The following is a 22,602-nucleotide window of genomic DNA, read 5'->3' as shown; positions in this document are numbered from 1 at the left end:
GGTTGGTTAATTTTTCAGTTTTCATATTAACCATAAGTTACATACTCTGCGAGATTCTCTAATAATCATCAAGGGACACGATTTTTTAAGTACACATGCCCATAAGACAATTCATTTTTACTCTGTTGTTTCAAAAAGAATTTTCTGGCATGGTTCATTTATAGAAACTATTCATTTGGTCTGCTCTTGGCCAAATGTTAGTATAAAATGTATACGTTGGTGCCGCTGTATATGATTGTGGTTAAACACTTCTATCACGGTAATGACAAGAACTAATAAAACTGCTGTCCAAGTTATTACGTTCAAAATATCTCTCAATTTGAACATATTTAGTACATTCATACTGGTGTACATTATGAGTAAGTGATCACAAAAAATAGTATCAAAAACGATTGGCAATAGCATAAAGCCATTAAAATTATTATTTAGATCAGTTATAAATTTGTTTAAGAGTTGCGGCAAGAATGTTTATTATTTTGATATATGATACACCAAATATGTAGTGTTTGGAACATTGACCTCTCTCATTTTTTATATACTGTACAAATAAAGATATTTTTTCATGTCAATCATTGTTTTATCGCTCTTTATTATTTAAGGAATGACTGTAATATTTTTTCTGTTTATGCGTAGCGGGTTATTTAACAGTGTGCACCACATTTTTTTTATGTTATTTCGAATAGACAAAAAAAATATTACAGTCATTTCTTATAATTTAATTTTAAATTCCATTTTAAACCGTAGAAAACCATGAAAAAAAGTTGATGACGTCACGGTCACATGACTAAATTATGTCTATGGGCTGATAACAAAATAACGTCAGCCAATCAGAAGACTCGTTTCATCCAAAATTAAATTATTTGACTAGATATGAATACAGCACATTGCAGGTTTGTTCGTAGGTAGAACTGATTGAAATCGTCCACATTTTGTACATGTTCCAAAAGAATAAAGTCTGAGGCTATTTAGACTTTTCGCTGTTGGTTGCTGATTTTTTATGTTTTTTGTATGTCTGTTGTTTATCTGGTCAGTTATGTATAGAAGTTGTTGTTTTGTTAGCTAATCTATCCTTGTTATGTATCAATTTTTACAGCATACACAATGTGTTCTTTTTTTATTTGTTTGGTGTTGACTCCCGATCTTTGAAAGTTTCTGCCTGAATAAGTCCATCGGATTTAGCTAGACTCGGAGTGTTTTATAACCTCTATAATTCTAGGTGATTTTAATGTTTGTGTCTGTCCTTGAAGCATATACACAACAACTTTTATAATTCTCTGATCTATCCTTATCATATTACATGTGTTTGTAGTCAATTGTGTCCCTAATTTATTTTTGTAGTTGTGTTCGCATATCATTTTGTCCGTTTTGTCCTCTAGGGAAGAGATTCATTTCTTTAATTACATCCAAAAAACAACGTTTCGCTCTGTTTGTGATTCATGGACATTTCTCAATGTTTTCTCATGGTTTGAATACGGGGATGAAGAAACTAGTATAAAAGAATACCGAAGTTCAAAATAAATCGGACAATCTGTTGAAGTACCAGTCCGTCAAACTCATCAACTATGCTTCCCTTCGCCATCCTCTATTTCAATATAGGGTTTTCATGCGTATTGTACACGTAAAGGACACAACCAACAGAACGGCTACAAAACAACTGTCATATTTCTGACTTAACAGGCATTTTCCGAAAACAAAGGTTAACATTTGTTAATATATTTAACTATTGTTGCTATCGTTAAATTAATGTACTTTTGTACTCCATTTGACTCGAATTTGTCGAGCGCCACGCGATTACAATCCTTCCACTTACTCTACGGGATTTATTGATAAACATTTATTTCCTTTAAGGATTTTGCAATGTTACTCTTTCGAAAGGTGAAAGACGCACAGCAAGTACAGTATGTCTACCATAAGTAAAACTAAAGTACTTAATTTTAAATTACATGGACATGGTACACAGCCGTATTTAATTGTTATATTATACTAAAATAGTTTACAATCAATCAAGCAGTGTTTAATGTATAATTCATAGTATTAAAAAACTAATACCAAAAAGGAATAAAGACAAATAATAAGGAAAAAAACCAGTCCATGACATATTTTACTAAATCATTTGAGAATGAGAAAAACGAATTCTACCAAAATCCAGGATGAAGCTCCATAACAGACAAATTCGTCATAGTTGATAAATTCAAAACCAGCCTCGAACACCTCATATTTTAGATGTTAATACTGAATATAGATATCATTAACAATCGATCAAACCAAAGACATGTATTTCGTTATAGAAAAAATATAGAAACAATATTCATTCACTAATTGACTGCTTGTTTTAATAAATGTTGAAGATGTCTTAAAGACTGCATCACAACACCTAGTCTCAAAATATATTAATTTAATCCAGTTAATTATATATAGTTCGTGTTTACACAATATTACTCATCACGAATCACAAATAAAAGGAAAACTAATTAATCTATTCAAACATTAAATCAATATCAAATTATATTTGATATGAAAATATAATAAATTCTTTGTATAATTTCACAATAGTAATGCTTGTAATAGTTAGATCATAAATCATACATATAACTTCTGTTGAAACATTTCTTCACGAATACATTTATTTAATTTATGCAGTACCAACTTATCATGTTTGATTGTATATTTTCAATAACATTGAATATATCAACGACGTTCATAGCACATGATTAATTCCTGGGTTATCCTGACGCATACATCATCTGGTGAAACAGCAATATTTTCCGATCTTTCAACCTTACGATCAATTTTCAGATAATGAAAAAATGTCATTTCCCTGTGTTGTGAGTTTTTCTTAAATGTATGCAGATTTCCACATATTATAAAAATATATATTTTACTAGTACCTTCCCGTTGCACCTTAGATCATCTCCGGTGCTAAATGGACTTGTTCGTCTTTTTCAGTTTTTCTTCGAGTCTTAAGGTCAATTTTTCCTATATTCTAGTTTGAAGTAGTCAAACTATGTCCATATCAAGGAGAAGAGCATGATATAAAGTATATCTTAGTTTCGGTAGTAGCTTTAATCTCAGGTTTATTGTGGTAAATGAGATGCATACACTCACTTCAATATAAGATGTTAAGTGACAGGACAACATAGATAATTTAAAGGCAACAGTAGTATACCTCTGTTCAAAAGTCATAAATCGATTGAGAGAAAGTAAAGTCGGGTTACAAAACTAAAACTCGTAGAAACAAACAATCTATAAGAGGAAAACAACGGAACAATAGAAAAGATGAAGCACAACTAAAACAAACGCTAATGCAACATACATAGAAACGAATTACTTTATAACAAATGCTGTACTCTTGACGTTGGACAGGACATTTTAAGAAACAATAATGTGTCCATAGTACACGGATGCCCCACTCGCACTATCATTTTCTATGTTAAGTGGACCGTGAAATTAAAATAAATACTCTTATGTGGCAGTACAATTGGAAAGAGAATAACATAGAGAACATGTGTAATAAGTTTCAAGTTGATTAGACTCCAACTTCATCATAAACTACCTTTACTAAAACTTTAACCTGAAGCGGGACAGCCGGACGAACGAACAAACGGACGTACATACCATAATACATAATGCCTCTCTACTAGTTGGGGCATACGAATGGTGGATTGAACCTAATTTTATAGTTAGCCAAACCTCCTACGTATATGTCAATGTTAATAAGTGAAATAAAAGAATGTTGGGTTGTTTTTGTCTGCGTGTTATTTATGTTCAAAATAAATCGGACAATCTTTTGAAGTATCAATCCAAACTCATCAACTATGCTTCCCTTCGCCATCCTCTATTTTAATATAGGTTTTTCATGCGTATTGTACAAGACAAGGACAAAACCAAAGTGTCAACATTATCATTATTTAAATATACATGTTATATGTGTGTATGTATGTACAAACTGACAAGTGTAACATGAAATCTATGACAACGTGTGCTGTACAATAAATATTGTCTAGTTTGTTGGGGTTTTTTTTTTGTGTCCGATGAAACCTGACGTTTTATATTTATTACAGCAGTCATTATGTGAATTATATTAGGTTTCGTAATCGGAAATCATTGTATGATGGTGCATGAAGTAGTACTAGTAAAATAAATGAGCTACTAGTAACATAAAAAGTGAATCTGTCTAGGTAAATGTCAGAAATAAGGAAATATAAACCAATTGAACTGGGTGTCAACACACGCTCGTCTGGTGTATAAACTTTTTATCTTGGTATCTTGTGATTAGGTAATTTGTATACAAGTAATTATAATGCACAGTTATTAAGGTAGTATCTTCTTCCAGCAAAGTTGATCTTCGAAGGTTTTTATAAAATACAAATAATTACAATGCACAGTTATTAAGGTTGTATCTTCTTCCAGCAAAGTTGACCTGTGAAGGTTTTTATAAAATACAAATAATTACAATGCACAGTTATTAAGGTTGTATCTTCTTCCAGCAAAGTTGACCTGTGAAGGTTTTTATAAAATACAAATAATTACAATGCACAGTTATTAAGGTTGTATCTTCTTCCAGCAAAGATGACCTTTGAAGGTTTTTAACTCTTGAGATTAAGCATAATTTAACCGTAAAATTAATAAAAAAAATCTATTCTTTAATGTATTGTTTTCCACATAAAGATAATACCATGTGCCTACAGAATACAAATTTCAAACTGTTTTACATCTTTATTAATTATAATTATCTCAAGCATTATTTTTTAACCGTCAATTTTTAATTACGCTATTGTTATGCTATTACGCAATTAAAGAATTAAGGTTTCTTACTTATGTTTTTCTAAGATAAAACAGATTTGATTGCAAAATACATTCAAAACAATCAGTCCTTTATGTCTAGCTTTCGATATAATATTAAGATCCTTCAACGTGATTTCACATGCTTAAAAGACGAATATTCATCCATGCACAACTGCCGTTACAAAACAAAATATATCGAAAACATTGTTACACCAAAAATAAACCAACAGATTTGTCTCTATTTATCAAACCAGTCGTCTTTCTATGTCTTTTCTACAAGCAGTATATACACACAATTAAAGTTCAAAGTTCATCATAAGATCATAGATTACTGCGTATTTCTCATTTCTTTCTTCTTCTAAATGATATCGCTTCCAGTCGGATGAAGACCAAAAGTGGCATTATATTTATACCCTGGTCACAGTTTAGGCTTTACAATCATATACATGAAGAATAAAAAGTCAAATCACAAAAATACTGAACTTAGAGGAAAATCAATTCGGAAAGTCCATAATCACATGGCAAAAATCAAATAACAAAACGCATCAAAAACGAATGGACAAGAACTGTCTTATTCCTGACTTGGTACAGGCATTTTCAAATGTAGAAAATGGTGGATTTAACCTGGATTTATAGCGCTAACCCTCTCACTTTGATGACAGTATCATCAAATTCCGTTATATTTACATTGATGCGTTAACTAAACAGACACAATAAATAAAATAGTCAAAATATGGGTACATCAGTCATCATCGTATAACAATTTTAAAAGGAACAATTTAACAGAACACAAAACATCTATCTATAAACACATTCATTGATTTTTGTATCTGACGTCAGAAAATTTTATACGTCACATAGATTTATCGTTCAATGTGCATACAAACAATTTTAAAATTTACATAGGCAATGTTAGCATATAGGGTTAAAAAATCAAAAGTGTGTAAGAATAAATTTCAGAAATAGACCGAGATTGAAAATAGTCCAAAAGTTATATATAGAATTTATAAGAATCCACAAATAGTTAATTCCACTACGCGATTGAATGATTTTGACGTTTATGGTTCAACGTATTTTGCAATTCATAATAGAAATATATCATAATGACATAAAATAGAACAATATCATACTGACGGGATCTGTTTAAGTACAGAGTCACGTTATAAGAACCAAAGAAATACAAAAAGTCGCATATACAAAACACGCCACCAAAAAATGAATGACAATACAAACACATTGACGAGATGTATAAGTACCGAGCCACGTCAAATATCTGTATAATATATTCAATATTGAAGACAAAATTAAAGTGACCTTTTAAAATTCATTACATTTAACATGAATGGGGACTATCCACATCATCACGTAATGCCAAGTTTAAAAACATGCATGATTTACCGTTATACGCCTAGTTTCCATTTTGACGTAATACATCACACTAGTGTCAGTTTTTTGTATACATTTACTGCATTTATTGCAGAAATACCAATCTCTTTAGTAACATTTTTGTTATAGTAACTTGTTCTCACAATTAAGTAAATACGTTTTTATTATAGTAAATTGCGTAATTGTAATTAGGTAAATACGTTTTAAATTCTGCACAAATATAACTGTCATAAAATGCTTCTCTGACAATCAAATGTTCAAATGATTTTCTACTAATATCCCCTCCTGACGTGTCGTTTAGGTGGACATATTTTATGCGAGTATGGTACTTGGTATAAATACTGAAATCCATCTGAAAGAACAGAAAAAAATGGTTTTGTCTCATAGACGTATAAAAGTTTAGTAATAAACGTAGTTTAACAACAAATACATTCCTTGATTATATGGAAATCTAGATTTCTCTTAAACTTTGTGCATGTTTGTCTTTATAACTTTTTTTATTTAAACGTCACTGATGAGTCTAATGTAGACGAAACGCGAGTCTGGCGTATCAAATTATAATCCTGGTACCTTTGATAACTATCAAGACATACATTCTGGCTGTCGGTCTATGTGAACTCGAACACATCCTAATATATATATAATATACAACTTGATAAACAATAGGTCAATCTTTATTTAACGTTATCCAGTTGAAAGACCAGTACCTCAAAATATTGATTGATTGATTTTTGGTTGCTTAACGTCCACTGGCAAATATTTCATGCATATTCAGGATGAGAACAAGTTAACAATAAATACAATAGGTAGGACTTGTCATAATAGAGGTCATTTGGGATGATAGTCGGGGAAATTCGGACTGCCACTGGAAAATGAGGGTATATTGGTTAGGGACAGAAATTTTGCCTTGCAACAGGCCATCTACGGACCCCTCAAAGAGTTGTTACAAGGGTTCTTAACGTGCAAAGAGCGTGGCACTCTCTTTACACGAGACATCGGATTAAACGTCCCCAATCTGACCTGATGTGACTGCGAACTTGGTACATCCCGCACAGCCAAACGGACGCCCCACTTCGGCAAGCGTTTTACTGCCGGTCGGAAGAAGACCAAGTGACAATATTTCTATTCCCCAGTCACCCTTGGTGGACCTCACTAAAGAGCTCTATGATAGTGCACAATACAATGAAAAAAAAAACAAACGTTTTCATGCTCATCACTCATTATATAGTGAATAGCAAACACTTTCAATTTATTGAAACCAAGAATCTTTTTCTGCTTCAAGACTGGAGGTTTATTGTTGAAATATTTTTATACAAATTTACTACTTTAGGAAGGTTATATTGGGTTACCTTTCTAAAACAATCTACATTCTTTATGAATTCTAAGCATTAACATCAGGTGCACTTTCTGTGTAAACAGCCACATGTCAATCGCTAATTATGCGGAAGATCGTCAGTAGACATGATACATTGTCTCTGATGATTTATGAAATGTCAGTGTCATTTTAAACACAATTATCAGAGCATAATACCAAATTGTTTGAGTTTGAAAGAAATGTAAACTAAAGACTGTTTATTTCAACGTCTATTCAAAATCCACAGTTATCATTTTCCCGATCACCTCCTGGTTGTTTATAAGGTTTGTGATCCTCATTAATTATATCTGCAATGGCGTTGTTAGTTTGCCAATGTTATATGAGTTTGTACCATTCAGCAATCTTCGGCAGAATCTGCTACTCTCCTTCTATCCCTCGGTTGTAATACGGTATGTGATATGTGTCTACGCCTTACATTTCTTCGCCGGAAGCTGAACGATTTACTGCTAGTGCTAATATTTTTAATACTTTATCTCCCTCCTTTACAGGAGATCAGTAATGAAAACCTACGTATTACGGACGAGGTTTTATGAGGGTACGGAATCGGCCGAGTTGAGACGAATGGAGTTTATTCTTTGCTTTGATTTAATATACACAACTGTAATTGATGACAAATTTAATTAAAGAACATTAGTGAGCACGCTCACATACCCCACGTACCCACATTGTCATTGGAGAAATTAAATAAGTATAAGAAAAAATACTGAATAATAATTTCCTGTCAATATACACATCTACATAGTATGTCCTTTTTATCTACAAAATTTCATGAAATTCTGTTGTGTGTTTTCAGAGGAGTTGAGATGACAAACTGTTGCAGAAGTACATTGAAGCAAATAAGTTCAAAGGGGCATAACTCCTAGAAAACAAATTGAATCGTAATTTCCTGTTGATATGCACATCTACATAGTATGTCCTTATTATCTACAAAATTTCATGAAATTCTGTTGTGTGTTTTCAGAGGAGTTGAGATGACACACTGTTGCAGAAGTACATTGAAGCAAATAAGTTCAAAGGGGCATAACTCCTAGAAAAAAATTGAATCGTAATTTCCTGTTGATATGCACATCTACGTAGTATGTCCTTATTATCTACAAAGTTTCATGAAAATTCTGTTGTGTGGTTTGAGAGGAGTTGAGATGACAAACTGTTGAAGAAGTACCTTAAAGCAAATAAGTTCAAAGAGGTGTAACTCCTAGAAAAAAATTTGAATCGTGATTTCCTGTCGATATGCACATCTACATGTATGTCCTTATTATCTGAAAAAGGTTTCATGAAATTCTGTTATGTAGTTTCAGAGGAGTTGCGATGACAAACTACTGCAACGCACATTGAAGCAAATAAGTTCAAAGGGGCGTAACTCCTAGAAAAAAAATGAATCGCAATTTCCCGTCGATATGCACAACTACATAGTATGTCCTTATTATCTGAAAAGGTTTCGTGAAATTCTGTTGTGTGGTTTGAGAGGAGTTGCGATGACAAGAAACAGGACTGACGGACGGACTGACGGACGGACGGACGGACGGGTCAAAAACATTATACCCTGCGCAACTTCGTTGCGTGGGGTATAATAAACACACAATAGTAGACTTCCCCCTTTTTGAATTTACTTTTAAATTCGGTATTTTTGTCATTATTTTTTGGTGATTATTAGTTCATGTTGTTCCAACGTTCATACCAGCGAAAATCGTTTTTTGTTCTTTGCCTTGTTTCAATATACAAAACTTCCTCTGATGACAAATTTTAAGAATACCCCCTTTTTTAATTTACTTTGGACATCGGGATTTTTTTTATTTTGTTTTAATAAAACAAGATGCTAATACTTACACCACTGACTACCATAAGCCACTGGACACATTGTCAGAAGTGCTGTTTCTTCATAAAACACACCGTCTCCCTAGAACGGAGAAAGTATCAAATTATATTTTGGAAAGATATGTACTGTTTTAATTATGTATTTAATTCCATAAGTATTATAACACATAAAGAGTTGTAAATAATTTTAGATGTCATATTTAAGCAATTAACTGCTGTAAACAGCAGTCACAATTTTCTATTGTAGACAATTATAAAACATAATAATGAACCAATTGCAGAAAAGTCTCTTTATCTTGAAATCTTTTCGAATGGGTTTACTGCAGTAGAAAGTGAATACGCTTTATAGAACCTGTGTTCTGTCTTTTTGTCGTTTTCTTTCTAAAAAGATCATTTCTTGTCCATTTTATGGCATCTCTATTTGTGTACAGATTGTGGCCATTTTTAACATATCTGATTTAAGAATTTAACAAAAAATATCTAATAAAAAAATGACCAACCTTATTGATTGATACTTTAGTGTTGGCTAAAGGAAAGACCAATTCCCCTCCTAATGATCTCTCTGACAGCTGTAAAATGAAATGAAAAATAAACAAAACATGTATATCAAACATAATACTTTATATTGAACTTAAATTAATCCATCCGTTGGAAGCATTCCTAAAGGTAACGTACTCATGCTTTATTTAGAAACGAACCAATTAGATAAACGTGCAAACATTAGTAATGGATGATGGATTAAAAACTATCCGACTACACTAGAAAATACTAATTCAGCTTTAACAAGTTGAATTGTGAGCCCTTGCTAAAAACCCATACTGCTCCTAAATTTCACATTTGATTAGTCATTACATTTGTTTTCATGCGAGCTTTATTAATTACAAATATGAATAGTTAATGCGCGTCTGGCGTACCAAGAGGTGCAAACAATACCAGAGGGACATTCAAACAGATTTATCGAATGTCATGGCTAGAAAATAAAAAGACAAACAGACAAACAATAGCAGAAAAACACAAAATAGAAAAATAAAGACTGAGCAACACCAGCCCCACCAAAACACTGGTTGATCGCGGAAGCTCTGGAAGAATAAGCAGATTCTGCCCAACATGTGGCACATGTCGTGTTGCTCATGTTATTACGAACCCGGAAATCGGTCTAATTCGGAGGGTCACGTTCGTGAAAAGGGAACGGTATTGAAGTTATAAGCACCATATCCGCTATCATCTGTTAAACGGATATTCTGCCTAAGTTTCCTCAATTTATTGGAAAATTATTCTGATTCAGACAAAAAAACAGAACCAATTGTTCCCCTTAACGTTAAATGGTTGATGCAGAAAAATTGGTTAGCGTAAGACATGAGGAATTAACATAGTGATACGCAGGGATCATGTTGCTGAATCTATTTCTTTTTGTCGTTACGATGTCGGATTTATCACATTTTTGTATTTGATAGTTGTCTCATTCGTTATAATACCCAAACCCACCCCCATCGTCGTATGTATATATTCCGTACTCACAGAAACTATAAACGATCCAACTACTAAGGACCCAAGTGGATATGGATAAATGTTCTGTAAAATAGAAAGATAACTCCTTAAGAAACTAGGAATCCTTTTTAAGAATGAAACATAGATTTCTTTTTAAATAATATTAAACGAATAGCATGTAGAAAAAGATCATTAGAATATTGTATATATGGACTACCTGTTGGCTATACAATGTTGAGGAAAAGTTTTAATTCTTTTGTATTTTCATTTAACTATAAATATTATCGTCGTGTAATGGTAGTTAGCAAATCATAAGATCAACAAATATCATCATAAACGAAATTGCTTAGAAAACAGGATGTTTATATAAAAAGGTCTATATATTTATAAATGAACTAGATATTTGAAACATTTAAAAATAGCAGTAAAATAGTTTTCCAACGGCAAAACTGAACATTTCTTTCAATACTAAATTTTTAATTTTATTTGCATTTGCCCAATCGCCTGATCAACTACTTACTTCAATTATCCGAGCTACGAATGAAGTTATATCTTACCCTTTGTGGTTTCCTAATAGATCCTTCCAAACCTATATTCATCACCTATTTAAAAAAAAGGAGAAAATACTTTAAGATGCATATTTCAATTTAATATGTGACTTAATGTAATTCTCACATATAACACTCACATATCTCGTCCCTGTGATGACTTGTGGAGAGTTGTCTCATTGGCACTTATAACACATTTTCAAATGGCATCTTGCCAATTTCATTGTTTCCATTCATTTGTCTTGTCACTCGATAACCCACAGTTAGTGCTTAATTTTGCAATCACTAATTGATTGACTCATACGATGTGTCTTTGTCTTAACAAACTAGTTATAATTTTTCAGTCTTAGATTTCAAGATTCTAGCGTTGACGTCTGATCTGTCAGTTTGTCGATGTTGTCCAATAAATATATTGTGGTATTTAGACTGATTTAGATTCGCATGGGAGGTGATGCAAGCAAACATGTGGCAGGAGACGACGATCCTGTAAATTCGCTTCATCATTTTGTACCTTCATCTGTACCATGTCAGGAATATGGCATTTTTTTTCTCACTTTTTCGAATCATTGCTAGCGTTTGATTTTGTCCTTTTGTGAACTTCCTCTTTTGGATTGACTAGTAGTGCGGCCTTTTTGCGATGCTTTTGTCCATGCTTTGATTAGATATGTTTGAGATGCGATTTGGACAAAGGATGACTTATGTTACCTCAGATTTATGATAAAAAATAAATGTTTTCTAATAAAGTATGTCCTTAAAAAAATCTATGTCTGATCAGTTTAGTGCAAATATTTTTTTGTTATGTCAGTGTGATTTTATGGAAATTCCATATTTGACTCATAATGGTGTTTATCCAAAATGTTCATTATTTTAATATAGATATAAAAAACAACCGCGTGCGAAATGATGAAGTAGTACCTAACTTTCATCAACATCATTTGTATGATCATTTAAAATCCAATCATTAGTTTTGTGGTTTTACCTTTATTCATCACCATAGGAAAATTTATCGTGGTCTTTCAAATTCCAGAGTTTAAGCGTTCACGAGTGTTTAGACGTACAACATTTACGACGATGAAAGTTTTTAACTACCTTGACTGGCTATACAGCCCTTGCACGGCCTGCACCTCTTTGGGCATTTAAATTATTTAATTTTTACCATAAGATAATTATTTAATGTGTTTTTTCTCATTTTATATAGATTGTAAAAATTAGACTTACATTGAACTTTGACTTTGTAACCAGCTTGTTGCTGATGTCCATACTGTAGAATTTTTCCTTTAGTTTTTGAACCCAGTTCCAATTAGTGTTATCATAAACAATAGAACTGTAATTCAATCAGATAATTGTATAAATATGTGTATTAATGTTTATATAACGTTAACAATTACAAGTAAAGTCACAAGTAAAACAATTTACATATATCAACTCAATATTTTTTATACGAGAAATTCTATTTACCTAATTCATTTATCATTCTAAGACTCACTTATTTGCGACCTATTAACCTTCATATTTGTATTACGACCGGTCATTGTATGTGGTATCCCTTTTTATATTCTTATAATTTAAAGAAAGCATAACAAAACCATTTACAGCTGCCTAATAATTCATTTGACCATTCAGAACTGTGTTAAACGGTATTAAATCATTCATAATTGTGACTTGCATAATAAATCAAGATACTTCATCTAAACGAGAAACTCACCTTTGTCTAGGATAACTGTATCTGTATTTACTGGTGCTGTTCATCAACTAAAGTATATCAAAAGATGTCTTTGCTAAGCTGTGTAGTCTTTTGATATGGTTGTTTATATTTCCGTCGTCCTTCGTGTAATGTTTTCGTTGGGTTTATTTGATTTTTTTAATTTGGTTTAGTTATTTGTTGATTTTCCACTTTATATCTTTTAAAATCATCCATTATACGTACATGTATCTTAATTTTTAAAATGTCCTTAAACATTGGCTTTTGTCATTTGTATATCTTTTCTAAATTTAGTCTATTTGACATTTCCTTGGGGTTGGTAATTTTTGTAATTCTTCTTTGTACAGATTGACTGATATGATTTGTCTGTATCCAAACTGACTTGTGTCATGTTTCTGTTGATATTTTATCTTCAATTATTATGATCTTGATTTGTATCCTCGTAATCGATGTAGGAGTTTTGAACATCCCTAAAACTACTGTCACCTCCCATTTAGTCAATTGCGAGATTCAGAGCATCGTTTGTTTTATAGACACATGACAGTTATCAGTGTAGACAGTTTGCTGGGTCCTTTGCATGCACACTTTATGTATTCATTCGATGTGTTTGGGGTTTTAATTTTGCCATATGATTATGGACTTTCATTTTTTAATTTTTCACCGAGTTCAGTATTTTTGTGATTTTAATAAGATGATAATATATGCATTAACAAGGAATCTACTTAGCGAAGTACCCCATTTTTTGACATTTTTACGTATTGTGTCTGTTGACAATATAATGGACTTTGATGCGACTGTCATACAAGTGAGAGATTTAGCTAGCTATAAAACCAGGTTCAATCCACCAATTTCTACATAAAAAAATGCCTGTACCAAGTCAGGAATATGACAGTTGTTATCCGTTCGTTTGATGTGTTTGAACTTTTGATTTTGCCATTTGCCATTTGATTGGGGACTTTCTTTTTTGAATTTTCCACTGAGTTCAGTATTTTTGTGCTTTTACCTTTTGTTTTGACATTCAAGTCGTAATTTTAAGGCAAAGATGTTCACATCGATTTGAAAATATATTAAAACGCAAATTCACAGTAGAGAAAGCATGATCCATGCAGTTTGCATATGTTCTTTTCTGCTTTTGATAAAATGGCAGTTGTTATGTTATAGTTCGTTTCTCTGTGTGTTCCAGTGTTGTTTGTTTTGTGTTGCAATTCAGTGTATCAGTTGTTTCGTTGTTTTCTTCTTATAGTTAAGTTGTTTCCCTCGGTTTCAGTTAGTAACCTAGATTTGTTTTCTATCAATCTATTTTGAACTTCGAAAAGCGGTATACTTTCGTTGCCTTTATTTGTCTATATCAATGATTTACGGAGATGCTAGTTAAATGAAAATATGAGTACAAAATCATTCGTCAACATATGTATTTTCTTATAACATACTAACCGTTTCGTAACCCATGTATCTCAAAGCATTTGCTGTTTTATTGTCTATCAAATCGTGGAAGTATATAATAAGAGGTTTATTCTTCAGTACTTCTGCTTTGATATCAGACTTCATGTACCACATTTTATTTCTTAACGGAAAATATAAGCATCTCTCTCGCGATATTTTCTAAAAGAGAAGTTAAAAAGAAAATGTGTCATCTTTTGAAAGTAATTCACGAGCACTGAATACTTCAAGAAGATAACGGGTACATTGATGCATAATTAGAATTATCAAGAATTGAATGAGAGCGGAAAAAAGCATGACAATAAGTGCATATTTTAAAAGAATACAGGTCATATGTATTGCATACTAGTATTTTAAACTGTTTTGGGTTCGGTTCGGGTTGTTTAGGCTTTTCTCTATGTTTAATTTGTAGACTGTTGCATGTGGGTTCTTTTTTTTTTTGGTTAATTAGTAGTTTTGTTAACTGGCCATTTTGCCCTCTACTCATGAGTTAGAAAACCATTTGGTATCTTCTATCTCACGTTTAATATCCACCATTTTCTACGTATGACACATCCAGTAAACATACTGGAATATGACAGTTGATGTGTTTTAGCTTTTAGTATTGCCTTTGATAAAGGACTTTCCTTTTTGAAATTTTCTAGGATTCCGGTATGTTTTGTAAAATAAAGAAATGCTTTACTTTTTTCAAAATTCGTCTTTGGTTACTTTAAATATGTGACAACCGATAAAATGCAAAGAGTGATACCGGTATCAGATACTTAGGAGATTTAGGCATATCCTGCTCTACATTGACATCCGACTAGTACAATCATACCATTCTGAAGAAAGCCGGAAATAAAACAAAAACCAATATGAATATCTGTACCGAATATTGTCGATCTGTGCAATATATGACATGATAGTTAAAATGTCTACTACTATTTAGAAAAATTAAAGAGATACACAAAATATGTAGACGTAATGGTCATTGCGCATAACCGGTATAAGAATATCTGGAAATTAAAATTTATAATATGACATTTTCATGTTGTTTTCATCTTTCATTTTTATACACTTTCTCTCTTACTTGTTTTACGCCTTGGTTACATATCTTATGAAACAATCTTTTGACTTTTTCAGAAGGTTTAGTTTTAGTAATACTTTTAGGATTATTTTCCACCACTGTGTCATAGTATATCTTATTTCTCTGTGCTATAACATTGTCTGGATCTGTAAAAGAGTGTATCATTATGTGTTAGAAAATGTATAAAAGTTTTATTGAAAGCTAAGTATCTAAAGGGCGATAACAATGGGCAATCAAAAATCATACCTACGTTCCCACAAGGCAAATAAAGGGAAAACGGTACTATAAAATTTTCCCAGGATTAGGTTGGCCTTTTGTGTACACAAGGCAGGTGAAAGAAGTCAGCTAGAGCACTGTGATTGGATGTATATGACTTTGCGTTTCCTCGGAGTTCATTTTTTTTCTAGTAATTTTAGAAAGCCAAAAATTTGAAATATTGTAGAGCAGCCAAGCAAATCTTAAAGCATCTTAAAGGAGAGCCAACACTATCTAAGGTGAACTTTGTCTAAAGAAATTCAACTTTATAAAAGTAACAAGACGTGTTTGATAGTAGCATTCTCTCCCGTTGGGGATGAAAATTCAGGAATTCAATTTTACGCTCTCCCTTGACACCATCTGCGAGTATGGTCCTGAGGAAACGATGATAGTCCGTCGAAAGGGAACGATAAATGGCTGACCCGTGTTAAGAGAAAGCCATATTTCTTGCACGTTACAGACACCCTTGTATATTTCGAAAAAGAGTAGGTTAATGCCGCTACAAGGCAGCACTCGCACCCGCAAAGTGGAAAGGGATTAATATAAGTTTCAAAACTATAATAAATATGTTTAAACTAAACTCTCCCCAGAGAAGTAAGGGATTATATGTCACGGTGGGAACTTTCAACAATATGTAGAACATATATGATAAAGCACTCTATAAAATGTTTTGACGTGAAAGGTATGAAGGTGTAATTCAAACGAAAAAAAAATCATTTATTAAATAGGAATTAAAATCTTGCAAAATCTTGTTTAGGTGTAGAAACTAAGTTGATAGTAGAGAAAAAAAATTATAACGAACTTTTATAGTATAAGCAGATCTATACAAAAAAATGTAATGCAATGTAGTTCATACACAATTGGAAAATTGCTATCGCAACAAAACATGCTGTGTCATATAGGTTTATACTATTTTGTATGTTCTGTTGCCTTTTGCTCCAGACATGGTAGTTTGATCTTAATTGTATTACCAATTTCAGAATTTATACTTCTGGTTAAATTGTGTCTAGATAATAGAGAAACTTACCGAATGATAGAATCTCATGTGTTAATTCAGCTGCTGGTTTAATGTGTCCCATCTAGAAAATAACACCAAATAAACAATAAAATTGAGAATGGAATTTGAAAATGTGTCAAAGAGACAACAACTCGACCATTAAAAAACAAAAGTAGAAACAGGTCTTCAATGCAGCGAGAAATTCCTGCACCCGGAGGCGTCCTTCAGTTGGCCCCTAAACAAATACATATACTAGTTCAGTGGTAATGAACGCCATTCTTAAATCCAAATTGTACACAAGAAACTAAAAAATAATAATAATACAAGACTAACACAGGCTAGAGGCTCCTGACTTGGAATATATATACAATAATATATGTAAAGACCACCAAATAAAGGGTTGTTCTGGGCATGTTTTTACAATTGTTAGTAATTAAGGTTAACGCATAGATGTAAACGTTGTACCCTGATCTTCGCCTCATATAGAATGAGCAAAAAGCCAAGGGATTCAACTTTATCCACAGCATTGCGTAATAAGCGTAATATTAATAATTCTAATAGAATAAGCAATGATTTTGCCTGTTGTTTTAATAATGATTTGTACAGGTATGTGTACGTATTAATGTCTCAACCAGAAATCCCTTTTAATAGAACGCCCTTTTCTAAATTTGAAATAACTTGCTCCAATTTCAATTCCTACTGTTAAACTCGAAAATCCCAATATCCAACGAAAAAAAGCTCAATTAGGACCTTCGGCAAGCAAACCTTTCTTTTGTTTTGATAATCATTCTGCCTACTTAATATGAAATCCCTTTTTATTGATAACTAGTGTATTCTATAACTCATTAGAGACTCTTTACTTACTTTAAAGTATGCAGACGACAGTAAACTATAAACAGCGGCTTTTGTATATTCGCCATCGACGTCATCAATTCGTTGAACCTTAATTTCGTCTATCACGTGTCGCAACCATGTGATGGTATAGTAATACTGTTCAGTGTCGTATGCGGCCTTTGCTATATATACAAGATCTCCAAGTTTTAAAGGTTCGTGAGGTAAATGACCATTAATCTCGCCCAACAAAAGTTCGCCAATTGTTATGTTGTGAAATTGTTCCAAATTGAGCACGGAATTGGCAATTTCTGTGAGCTGCTTGTCGTCTGGGATGTTATCCTCCATATTTTGTAATTTCACTCTTAAGGCTAAAGTAAGAAAATAAATACTCATTTAGTTCAAATTAATAGTTTTGTCTTATCATTGTATGTAAGGTAAAAAAAAACAAATTAAGAACCATTTGGTGAAATACAGCACAATATTTAGGTAATGGTTTTTATTGAATATCATATTCAGTAAATGGAAATTTACTAAAGGTAAATGAGAAGGTGTTTACCACAGATAGAACCCTTTAGATTGCTTTCTTGAGCATTCCTAAAATACGGTTTTTTTTCAAATCTGAGCAAATATAAACATTTGCATTTCAAATCCATTTCAATATAGACCATAAGATTATTGTCATTTCAATTCACGTCAATTTACAAAACGGGCGTCTGGTGCTAATTTAAAATTTCAATCCCGGTATCTATGATGAGTTCATTTACAGCCACTGGGTCAATATCGCTGCTGGTGGAGTTTTTATATCCCGAGTTTGTCACCACCCCAGTACTCAGCACCTCTGTATTGACATTAATTATCATTTATATGGTCATATTTATAAATTAACTGTTAAGCTAGGTTCACACTGCCGATCAGATCAAACTCGATCAAGCCCGTTCAAGACAAATTACGTGATCGGGAGACTGGTCTGACTCAATCGACAAGGATGTTTGGGATAGTCTACCCTACTCGTCATCGATCTGACCATCTACCCGAGAGTTTGTGACATGTCAAAAACAATCGAGTAAGGTCCGAGAAGCAATTCACCCGAGAAGAGATCGAAAATTCGTCGAGTAGCAGTCGAATTGACCGAGAAAGGATCGTGTAGAGATCGGGATTGGTCGGTATACATCATAATTTCAATTAAGAAAAAGCGAAACCCAACGTCCACGGCTTCCCTCTTCATCTTCACACAATTACTATCATTGTTTTCATAGAACATTGCAAGGTTCATGTTCGGAACCAAATCGAAATATATTGGTTTCACTAATGTTTTGCAATAATTATATCACATAATCTATAATTATGTTTATAAAGAGATAGATTCCTTCTGATAAGAAATTATCAGGTTTGTATTATATATGCTATTTATAAATTTTATATGTTTGCAATCAATCCTACACTAATATAGGATTAATAATTAATAAATAGCATATATAATACAAACCTGATAATTTCTTATCAGAAGGAATCTATCTCTTTATAAACATAATTATAGATTATGTGATATAATTATTGCAAAACATTAGTGAAACCAATATATTTCGATTTGGTTCCGAACATGAACCTTGCAATGTTCTATGAAAACAATGATAGTAATTGTGTGAAGCAAATATGTATTGACATGAGTTGTCATTGATATGGTTATATTTATAAATTAACTGTTAACAAAATTTTGAATTTTTAAATTACTAAGGCTTTTCTACCTTAGGAATAGATTACCTTAGCTGTATTGTGGCAAAACGTTTCAGAATGTTTGGTCCTTAATGCTGTTCAAAGTTGTACTTTGTTTTGCCTTAACATTTGTTATTCGAGCGTCATTGATGAGTCTTTTGTAGACGAAATGCGCGTCTGGCACAACTTTAAATTTTAATCCTGGTATCTATGATGAGTTTATTTCTTATGCTAACCGAATTATAAAGTAAGTTGTATTTTTTTTTCTTTTAGTTAGTGGCAAAGGTGTTTTACAATATTCTAATCTGACTTTAATTAAACTGCCAATCTATCAATCACTCCAATAGTAAAACTTGCACACAAGTGCTAGTACTTGCTACACATTGAAACCAGATACCGGTTTATCTACAGAAACTATTGCGCGAAACTGTCTATGAATATTATAGCTTCCTCCATATCAAACAAATTTGCCTCTATATATACAAAATAGACAATAGTGCCGAATATACAATCAAATCTATATTAACCTTTTACGCATGTGTCTGTTTCCATCATCTGTCCAATAATCTGTTTCCAATTTTGAGCGAGACGTCTGGACAGACGAAATGTATTTATAGGATGGGAGAGATATGTTTCTATGTCCTCTACATGCTGCAAGTGGATCGATTTCGCCTCGTCGATCGTACTGAAAAGAAGAAATAGTTAAAAGGATCCATCTCGAAAACTATAAAGATACTATTAACTAAAAACAATATAAGGATTAAACACATTTAAACTTATTCAGATGTGCTGCATTTCGTCGGGTTATGTAGTGTATTTCGATTGTTTCTTGTAATTAGTTAATACTTCAGTTTTATCATATATCTTTTGTTTAGTCATTTTATAAAATTACAGTTTGCAAAAGTATAAATTATTCTAAATAATAGGGATGTTCTGGTACCTAACAGAAAACCCTGGCCGTTTTTTGGCACAACTTTTTTGAACTTTTGTTTCTCGATGCTGTTCAACTTTGTACTTGTTTCGGCTTTCAAACTTTTGTATCTGGGCGTAATGTTGTGTCGTTGTTCTCCTCTTATATTTAATGTGTTTCCCTCAGTTTTTGTTTGTTACCCCGATTTTGTTTTTTGTCCATGGATTTATGAGTTTTGAACAGCGGTATACTACTGTTGCCTTTATTTGAACAGCGGTATACTACTGTTGATTTATTTCTAAATGTGGTTGCAATGTAACTCTAAATCTGAGTTATATGTAAAGTTTGTGAGTCGACGGCCCATGCAGTTTATACAGATACGGGAGTTAATTTAAGGAAAAGGCTATCAATGCCGCCTACTTGAAATGAATTGCACATATTTGACCGAAAATGTCAACAAGAAGTCAATCATTCAGTAAAATACGTGTATGGAAAACGAAAAAAACTAAATTCTAAACTGTGCTTTAAATTTTTTCTTTTAATTACGAAGCTTTTATCATCGACGTTTCATAAAATTCTATGAAGGTTAGACAAAATTAGCTTTTACTAAAACCGTTAAAGCTGTATCTGAGTCCTAAACTTCAATACAAAAAACCAAGTCTATCTATTTATTAGTAATATGCAGAAAGTTACGAGAAAATTATTTCAAAGTTTTGCTCTAGATGATGCTGTCTCTCGGTCATAAACAAGATTTTGCACAAGTTTCGTTGAAATCCATAAAGTGAAAGATAGCTTCACAACGTGATTGGTATATGAATACATATTTGAATTTAATACCTGAACCTAAATATAGACGACGATAAAGCAACGGTAGCCATAGTCGAGACAAAGTGAATAAAAATATTTCATTCGTCATCAAAACCTAAACTCATAGGAAGTACTAGAAAAAAATTCGACATAGTATAACTACTGACTTCAACGGCAATGTATTTTTGAGCTAAAACTTTGATATTATGGCTGTTTAAATTTGAATTTCAATTGTCGAAGACTCTTAAATGTTTAAATTTCAGTATGTTTTGCAACTTTAAGATTTTCTGAGTAAACTAAAGTGTGAAGTCTATTGAAATTGACACATCCTCTTTCTAAGTAAATTTGAAAAAAAAATCGATTCGTTCATTTTGTTATAGTACACATGATGGATACAGTTAGTTACATCTAACATCTAACATTATCTATTGTTGCACAAATCGATCCTCTTTGTAAATCACTGGTAGACATCTGTTGCAAGCATATAGACATCTTATGATGACATCTAATGCTAATCCATTCGGATAATGTTCACAATCCGTTCGGATTTTTTAAACATACTCTATTTTGGCTTTTTTTTTAGGCAATTACCTATTTAATCTCTTGTAATTGTTTTATTATAATGCTTTGTAACTCTAAAATGTTTGAGGATGGACAAATGATATTTTTTTTTCTTCATCTTACTAAGTTTCAGACTTGTGATATACAAAAATACTCAAGAGTTGTCTCTAACAATATAACTTAATTGAGTTCCGTGTCTATTGGAAATCTTAAGACATCGTGTTATTTTTTTTTACAAGTAAGAATCAAAGAAATATAACTATGTGTCTCTCAAGCTTACATCATGTGTAAAATATATGCTTCCGTGGACCTTTGGCTGTTTTCTACTCCTTGGTCGGGTTGTTGTCTCTTTGACACATTACCCATTCCAATTCTCAATTGTTTTTGGTTTACTATTGGCAAAATGAAAACTAAGTAATACACTGCATCGACGCTGAACTAAAATTCGCGGACCTGAATTTGGAACAGGAGGATGGAGAGGGTCAAACTAGGCAATGTTCTGGGTAGAGTAGAGCACGGGAAAAGTCTAGGTATTAACAATTTAGATTGTTGATTCCCCCCCTCTTTTTTTCGTCTGCCTCTTTTGAAAAACTAAAACAAACTTACTGTGTTATATTATTAAAGTTATGGACGTCTTCCCCGTGTATTATCCTTTCCTGTTGAATAACTAAATCCGTTAGTACTATTAGTTCTTCTTCCATCTGATAATATCTCTCAAAGTTAACATAAGTTGTGAAAAGTTCCGAATAAACAGTTTGATACACAAAGTATAAAATTAAGATGTAAAGCCGCATTATTAAAAAAATATTTTACTACGCGGTGGGGACAATATTTAAATTAAGATAATGAAATTTTAAAGTAAATGCTATCAATCTATAGAGTGTAACATATGGCGGGAGTATTGACTAAACGAATGCGCG

General features: G+C 32.3%; 1 protein-coding gene across 1 annotated transcript; it reads right to left on the bottom strand.

The window, feature by feature from the left end:
* Positions 1 to 4,701: 4,701 nt before the first annotated feature.
* On the bottom strand, positions 4,702 to 22,602 carry LOC139503820 (prolyl 4-hydroxylase subunit alpha-1-like). Its single transcript, XM_071293751.1, has 13 exons — positions 22,289 to 22,602; positions 19,932 to 20,089; positions 17,722 to 18,059; positions 16,888 to 16,939; positions 15,609 to 15,751; positions 14,534 to 14,701; positions 13,103 to 13,149; positions 12,616 to 12,721; positions 11,407 to 11,451; positions 10,880 to 10,933; positions 9,862 to 9,930; positions 9,374 to 9,443; positions 4,702 to 6,523 (listed from the first exon to the last, which is right to left on the bottom strand). The coding sequence occupies exons 1-13, from the start codon at positions 22,474 to 22,476 to the stop codon at positions 6,444 to 6,446; spliced, it is 1,518 nt and encodes a 505-aa protein (XP_071149852.1). The 5' UTR covers positions 22,477 to 22,602; the 3' UTR covers positions 4,702 to 6,443.

Source organism: Mytilus edulis, chromosome 14 (genome assembly GCF_963676685.1).
Source record: "Mytilus edulis chromosome 14, xbMytEdul2.2, whole genome shotgun sequence".
NCBI lineage: Eukaryota > Metazoa > Mollusca > Bivalvia > Mytilida > Mytilidae > Mytilus > Mytilus edulis.
The sequence above is the reverse complement of the archived record's forward strand: the minus strand, read 5'-3'. Positions and strand labels throughout refer to the sequence as shown.